The 8099-nt window shown below is 41.7% G+C and overlaps 1 protein-coding gene across 1 annotated transcript; it reads left to right on the top strand.

Moving 5' to 3' along the window:
* Positions 1 to 255: 255 nt before the first annotated feature.
* Positions 256 to 5941, top strand: LOC141803340 (plasma kallikrein-like). Its single transcript, XM_074687306.1, has 9 exons — positions 256 to 265; positions 422 to 578; positions 946 to 1043; positions 1122 to 1284; positions 3545 to 3681; positions 3766 to 3898; positions 4249 to 4355; positions 5434 to 5593; positions 5773 to 5941. Exons 1-9 carry the CDS (start codon positions 256 to 258, stop codon positions 5939 to 5941), a joined length of 1134 nt encoding a protein of 377 aa, XP_074543407.1.
* Positions 5942 to 8099: the final 2158 nt, after the last annotated feature.

Below are 8099 nucleotides of genomic sequence, written 5' to 3'. Positions count from 1 at the left end.
TGCTTAGATATGTCTGTTTTGAAAAATCCCCGCCTGTTAACCTCTTCCGTCACTGCCATGGAAGACATTGGTGCCAAGCTATTGCCAAATCAGTAAACAAATAGTGACTGAAATAGTTCAGGGGTACAAGTGAGGGGGATGAAAAATACGCTTTTGTATAACTTGCAGTCGTCGAAGAATCTTTACTGGCTCTAAACTGAAAATATGAAAGGCTGGTTAATCGTACTTTGTCTGCTCTGCCTCTGGGATCTCTCCATGAGTCAAGGTAATGCTGAGACAAGGAGAATAATGTCAACATCCAACACGTTTCAAGACCTGTTGTTTTACAGTCTGGATGCTGACTTTTTTTTTTTGCTGAATGTTGGGTAATCCTGTAGAGATATGTTTTAATACATGTGTTTTTTTTTCCACCATTTTTTAGTTTGTAACCCAGAGCTCCAGGAGAATGAGGAATTCTTTGGAAGAGAACTGAGATCTGTCTACTCTCCTGACGTGAATCATTGTCAGCAGCTGTGCACCCAGCACCCCTCCTGCAGCTTCTTTACCTTTATACAGCCGGACTCCGGGAACGAAGACAGGCGAGTGACTAAAAAAAGAAACTGAGTTAAAAATGTAGCTTTCATCAGTATTAAAACACAACCACAATGTCAGATATTGATGACAAACATGAAAAAGTATTTACAGCATATTTTGACTTGATGTGCCCATAGTCTACAACCAAAGTCCATGTGTTTCTCTGACTCTTTACAAGGTCATCTGTAGACAGTGCTTTTTGTACAATGTATCTGACTTTGGTCTGTTTAAAGCGTGGAGTGTTCCCAAACTTTGGATTTGAGGCACAGAACAGCTCATAATATGGGTCAATAAGAATGATCTGTAGACTTTATCTCCCTGCAGTGTGAACCTGCTGTTTGCTGACTCTAACTGCTGCTTTTTTAATGTCAGGCACTTCCACTGTTACCTCAAGTCAGGGACCAGAACTCAGTCTACACTGATGGGTGTCACCTCTGGGTTTTCGCTCAAAAACTGCCACCTGGACCCACGTAAGTGTGAAACAATTTCAAAAAGCAGGTACAAAATGGTTTGTCATGACACTCTCCCTGACTCTGTTTGCCTCTCAGAGCCGTGTCTATCTCAGGTGTACGACGGTGTGGACTTCTCTGGAGGAGATTACAAGACCTTGTTCACATCAGACTATGAGGGGTGTCAGAGAGTCTGCACTAATGATCCACACTGTCAGTTCTTCACCTTCTTCAATGGAAGCTTTGAATCAGTAAACCACAGGTAAGAAGGGAAGAATGTCATGCCGAAAGAGGTGATGATTTGAATGCCAGAAAAACCTGACTGGGCACAAGTGGATGATGACAGTCCCCATTTAACCACAAACAACTGCAAAAACAACAAAAATAACAAAAAGACACCGAGGCCAGGTGAGGTATTTGTGCAGCACAAATATTCACATGGTCGCTGTTTTCAAGTGATGTTAAGCTCAGAGCGGGATTTTTGGAGTAGCACCTGGTTGAGACTGCTCAAAAATGGCCAAAAAGAGAAACTTTATTTTTAAACCAACACTTTTTATTCCCAGCACAGTGTAGCTGTATAAATACTAAAAGCTCATAAATTCATGTTGAATTTTTTTCTACAGTACATTAGATGTGCTAGTTTAACTAGTTGTGTGGGTTTCTGCTCAGAACCTCCATAATTGCAACCCACTTTGGCTTCTACACAGATTAATTAAATTATCCATTTTCACATAACATATAATGAAATCAATTGAACATTTGTTTGTTAAACATTTTAAAGAACAAATGTATAAATGAAAAAAAAAAGAAATAAACAAACAGATAGATTAAGAGAATAATCCAAGTTAAAGGTCCCATATTCTGCTCCTTTTCTGCAGTTTAATGTGGATCATTGATGTCTTCATGAAATGGTAGTAACACGTCTTGGTCCAAAAAGCCAATAAATCAAGCACAGCAGCATTGTTTCCAGGCTCTCATAGCCCCTCTGTTCAGAACGCTCTGATTTAGTGGGCGTGACCTTCATATGTTAATGAGCCACCGCTGATACCGCCCTGCTCTTCCGCGTCACTGAGAGCGGCGCCACGAGCTCCGAGTGCACAATGTTTAGAAAACAGCGAAGCTTGTTTACCGTAACATTACAGGCTATAACAACAGACTAACTGCTAACTAAAGTTAGCATCCTGAAGCTAACACAGAGACAGGGGGGACACTGAGGAAAAGCTCTAACATCTGCTCCACAGCACACAGCATTTAAATACTCACATTTCCAGGGTCCGAGGTTTGTTGGCGGATGGTTGGTAATGCGCCTGGATTTACGTCCAGTCTATTCGCTTGCCCTCTGTTGTACTGTCCAAAGTTGGAAAAGCAGTCGGCCGTGAAGTGACTAGCACACACATGCACAGTTTTACTGAGTGTAGCTGGCACATTTCTTTAATAAATGAACTCTAGACACTTAGACTTGTCTTCTTCCAAGATGGATAGCTTATACATGGAACTATGTGGCTGTTTACAGCCAAAAACAAAGCAGTGATGGCTCTTCAATTTTGACATTCCGCACCCTGCTGCTGGAGAGAAATCTCTCCAGCAGCAGGGAGGAGAGTGGGCGGGGAGGGGGTTCGGAGGTATCTGCTCCGGTGTACCAATCAGGTCAGACTTGCACCTGATTGGTCAAAAAAAGGAATCACTGATGTCGGCAAATCCCCAAAATCCAAACAGCTCATTTTAGGTCAGGATTTTACATTCACAAGCACTACCAAGTACAGGTTTTGTCATTTAATATCACATTTTGTGAGCTGGGAGGAAAGCCAAAGACCCACAAATTTCACTAAAAGACTTAATAAAGTGAGTTTTGCATAAAATGGGACCTTTAACAATAGGCATTCACCCACAGACTTTACAATAAACAGACACATTCTCCATGGCATTCACCTATATTGGCCATATTGGAAATGGTGCGCGCTTTGAGCCACCTCACTAACAGCTACAGGGTGACCGCCCGTCAATCAGCTGAGCTGTGCCTCTGATTGGTCAAACTTATGTTCCTAATATCTTCTAAACAAGTTAGAAAAGAATTCACCCCCACACAGTGTGTGTTGTTAAAGAAATTAGCAATTCCAACAAGGGACATTTTTTGCACCAGGCTCTAAACATGTCTATTTCTGCTGAAAATGGCTTTCTTTTTTAGACCTGATGTGTATGTGACTTCCTGTACTTCTGGAGCCAAATTGACTCTGTTCAGCCAATCAGAATCAAGTCTGTACATCCTTACCCTGGTATGAGAGACTGTGATTGATTTTTAATTATGTCAACATGTTTTGATCTTGTGACGCAAATACAGTAGAAAAAAAAGTTATAATTTATTTATGCTCCAATTAAATAGCTAAAACTAGCTTAACTCTATCATTAATTCCCTGAGGTGTTTTTAGCTCACCCCGGTCTATGTAATACTCTCTCAATAGCAGATTTAATTTGAGTAATGACTTCTCAGATCCTATAAATGAAATGTAATCTTTTTTTTGTAGATATAAGTGCCATCTTAAGTTCAGCTGGACTGTGCCGAGGAGTCCGTGGATAAAGACGGTGGCAGATTTAGTGTCGGGATTCTCCCTTAAAATCATCAATTCACAGCCTGACACAAGTAAACAAACACACACACACAGTATACATCAATTAAAGATTTGTTTCTGAGGAATTTCAGAGGCTGTGGTGAATGTTGTTCACTTTTCTGTTTGTATTTTAACAGAGTGTCAGATAAAGTTATTCAGAAATTCAGAGATCCTGGGAAACCACACAGAGAATCTTCTAGCTGCTTCCCCTGAACACTGCCATGCCCTGTGCACAGCTCACCCACAGTGCACCTACTTTGTTTATACCAGGTGGGTGATTCTGCATTTCAGTCATGTGGAAATGAAATACTATTCAGTACTTCAACCTTTGTTTCTACGATAATAAATTATTGATAGAGCTCACTGTTGGCATCATAATTAGGGGTTAAATCAGTCCAGAGGACAGCACAGCTTTGCACCACACAGAGTGATGTGGTAACTAATCCAAGTCATATATCAGTTACAGTAAAGAGCAGAACTGGAGTCATTGTGCATGAATGTCATCAAAGAAATGACCTTTGTGAATCAGAAGTGGTGGCTCAACTTTTTTACAACTGTAAAGTACTTGAATACAGTAATGCTTTACATTTATACTAAACTTGTCTTTATTATGTTTCAAGTGATAACTTTAATTGTTACCTGAAGAACAATCCAGATGAGATTGTGTTAATAGCCAGAGATGGATTCACATCTGGGATACCTGGAAGTACCTGTCAGCCAGACTACAGTAGGTACCTCTAATTAATCAAATATAAGGCCTGCTTTACTCAAAAACATCAATAAAATTAATTTCCTTTTTTTTTTTTGATAAATCTGTTTAAGCGGTGTTTAACTACAAATGTTAGTGTATGCATGCCTTGCCAGTAGTTGTCATTAAAAATTTGTCAATGAAACACACTTGAAGAACACACTGCACTTGTGCAAAAAAGGACCATTTTTCAACAAAGAAGATCAAAGAAGATTATGAAAAACGCGTACACAAAAACTCAGCTTTGTTTGGACGAACATTGATAAACTTAAGAGTCAGCAGCACAAACACAGCGTAGTAGTATTGAGCCACGTTTCCACCAAGCAGACCAGATTGGTTTGTCTCGCTACGGGGCGCATTTTGTGGCATCTCCACTGACATATCCCAGGACAGATCCCCGAATAACGGAGAAGAGCCGTCCCACCTTTGGGACCCTTTCGTATAGGTGCCAGACTGAACAGATCCGCTCTCAGAAGGTGGAGGTACAACACTGCAGACGGTTGATTGGTCAAAAGAATCATCACTTACCCCGCAACAGCGGCTGTATCAGAGCTACATGTCAATTACAGAGAGGACAAAATGCTTCATGTCTTTCATTTATGCTCTTATTTTACTGTGTCGCATTCTTCTTTTTCGTTGGATTTATCAGCGGGGTAAACTGTGTCACGCTGCTACGGAGTCACACTATTGTTTAACAGCTGCGGCTGCTGGCTTACATTAGAGGGCACAGTTTTGCTGTGGAAACGCAAATGGGATCAGACTTAACCGTACCATACCGTGCCAAGCCATACCGTGCCAAGCCGTACCGAACCGAACCGGACTGCTTGGTGGAAACGCAGCTTTATTTATTCGAGCTGTACATGGCAATTCAACTGTGATTGTAACATGAAAATTCTGTGTAAACGAGCAGCTACAGCACAACCCTTGTTATCAATTTTCTACTGAAGTTGTTTCTGTGTGAACAAGGCCCGAATCAGGTTTCAAACAGAAAACCAGGCTTCATTTTGATGTAATGTTTTTTTTTCCTGACACATGAGCCCTTCTTCTCTGCTGACAGACTGGGCAAAGAGGACCATCACAGGAGTGGATTTCTGGGGCTCTGACCTGAGTAACTTGATGGCTGACAGTGCAGAGGCATGTCAGAGGGCATGCACTGAAGATCCCCTCTGCCAGTTTTTCACCTACGTTACTGACCGCTTTGCTTGGAGAACCATTAGGTAAAAAATAAAACTACCAAGAATATGATTTGGTGTCTAAAATCTGTCTCACTTAACTAATTGTACCCGTCTAATGTTATTTCAAAACCTTTGTTGTCTGGGTAAAGGTGTAATAGTTTAAAGTGTAAATACATGATGCTTTTTTGGTAAAGCTTTCTGTTGTGTGTTTCGTCTTTCAGGAGGATATGCTATCTGAAGCGCATCGTCACCATGCCTGCTCCTAAAAAAGTTTCCAAGCTGGCCAATGCGGTGTCTGGATTCTCCCTCAGGAAGTGTGTGTCAGGCACCGCATTCACACCAACAGAGCAAGAGGAGCCCTTTGGTGAAAGTGAAGTTGTGCTGCTGTGACATCAGGAAATGTATCAAGAAGACATTGGAATATTAAGATGCATGGATCTGACCTTGTGGTACATGTTGAGCCCAATGCGATCGGCCTTTGGGCATTTGGCCTGGGTTCAAATCCAACCTGCTGCCTCTATCCAGAATGTCACCCTTCACTGGCATAAAAAGCCTGAAAAATAATAGATTTTAAGTGAAAACACTTTTAATTTATGAAAATAAACTTGCAAACTAATTCAGACAAAGTCATAAATTTCAACCTGGTTAAAAGACTTGAATTGACAAGAATAACGCTATTAATTTACAAGGTAAAGATGTAAATTTACAGGGACCAAGTCATAAATTTAAGGGGGGAAGGATGTAAATTTACAAGAATAAAATAGTAAGTTTTCATTATTTTGTGAAGTTTAACTGAATAACTGAGGACAAACAGTCACATAGAGGCGTGCAGAGTCTGCCTCTGTAAGATGATTAAAGCCCCGTTTTCACCAAGTGGTTCAGTTCGGTTCGTCTCGGCACAGCACACATTTTACGATGTTTCCACTGACTAATCCTGGGACAGATCCACAAATTACCTAGGCAAACTGTCCCTCTTTTTGGGACCCTTTCATAGGGGTGTGAGACTAAAGGCTGGACCACACGTATATGGATATTGTTTTGATTGGATATCTTTGTCCTCATTAAAAAAAAATCTGTCCACACCACAGAAATATCTCTGTCCATACAAAGAGGCAAAACTGAAAACTATCACCTCTCATCTTTAGAGCTGTAATGAGGGCAAAAATTGCAAAGAACACAGAAATAGCGTGGTAAATGTTGGCCATCGTTCTTGTTGGCAACCGTTGCTATAGTGACTTGTTGCGAGGCGTTCGACATCATCACGTCGACACAAGTTCTGTTTAACCCCGCTACACGGATCCACTCAACGGGATATTTTTTATTTCTTCACTTTTTTATCTGTTCAAAAAAAATTCTGCTTACGTGGGTAAAATCACCGTGTTCGTGTGGTTGAGAGGCCCAGTTGGACAGAAAAATGTTCGTTTATGAATATATATATATATATATTTGTGTGGTCCAGGCCTAAGCTGATCCGATCCCGGAAGGTGGGGTTACAACCCTGCAGTCTGTTGATTGGTCAAAAGAATCGTCACTTACTGCGCGACAGTGGCTGCATTCCTCCTGGCGGCACACAGTCTTCTCTGAAACGAAGCTTGATTGTGCTTTGTAACAAAGAGCCACATGGAAATCACAAAGAAGACAAATTGCTGGATGTTTTCCATCATTGCTCTTTGTTCACTGTGTCAAGTTTTTCTTTTTCACTGGATTTATTAGCAGGGTACACTGTGTCATACTGCTATGGCATCATGCTTTTATTAGACTGATGCGGCTATCAGCATACGGCTTATGCGCTGCCTGCCATGAGGGGGAACGGTTGGCTGTGGAAACACAAATACACAAATAAGACCAGGCTTAACCAAGCAAACCTGGACTGATCTGAACCGGACTGCTTGGTGGAAACAGGACTTTATAATCAAAGACACAAGAGCTACTCTCCTGACAACAGAGGGCGCCAAATTCATGATTAACCAAGAGTTGCTCACAAGAGCTTTAAATGTTTATTTGTGAAATAGTGGCACCTTAAGGTGTCAACAAATAAGGTGTTACTCAGAGTTAAGTTGCTGATGTTACTCCAATAAATGTACTTATTTCACTGAAGGACCCACACACACACAGATGAAGACAGAACACTAAAAAGCTCAGATGTAACGAAGAACCAAGAGTCAGCAGAAATCTCTCACGTCTTGTTTTCTCTTTTTTTTGGCTCCCGCCTCCTTCCTGTGTATTAAACCCTCCTCTTCCTCTCTCAGCTTGAACCACAATGGCCGTCTGTTCCATGCACACTTACCCCAAATAAACACTGGCTAACACACTCTCACTTCCCTCCTTCTTTCTCCATCGCTCCCTTCCCTCCTTCCTCTCTCCTCCCTCCAGCCTCCCCTCCCCCGTGGGAAACACAGAGCAGTGTGACTGTGGTTGTCCTTCCTGGAAGCTGCGGTGGTGACTCTGGCTCCTCTGCTCAGAGGCTAGAATAGTGCCAGCCAGTCAGCCAGCCTGTGTGTGTGTGTGTGTGTGTGTGTCAGTGTGTGTGTGTGTGTGTGTGTGTGTG

This window comes from Halichoeres trimaculatus, unplaced genomic scaffold (assembly GCF_033239565.1).
Source record: "Halichoeres trimaculatus isolate MK-OKI-2021-1 unplaced genomic scaffold, fHalTri1.1 fHalTri1_scaffold_14, whole genome shotgun sequence".
Lineage (NCBI taxonomy): Eukaryota > Metazoa > Chordata > Actinopteri > Labriformes > Labridae > Halichoeres > Halichoeres trimaculatus.
This window is presented reverse-complemented; position numbering and strand designations above follow the sequence as displayed.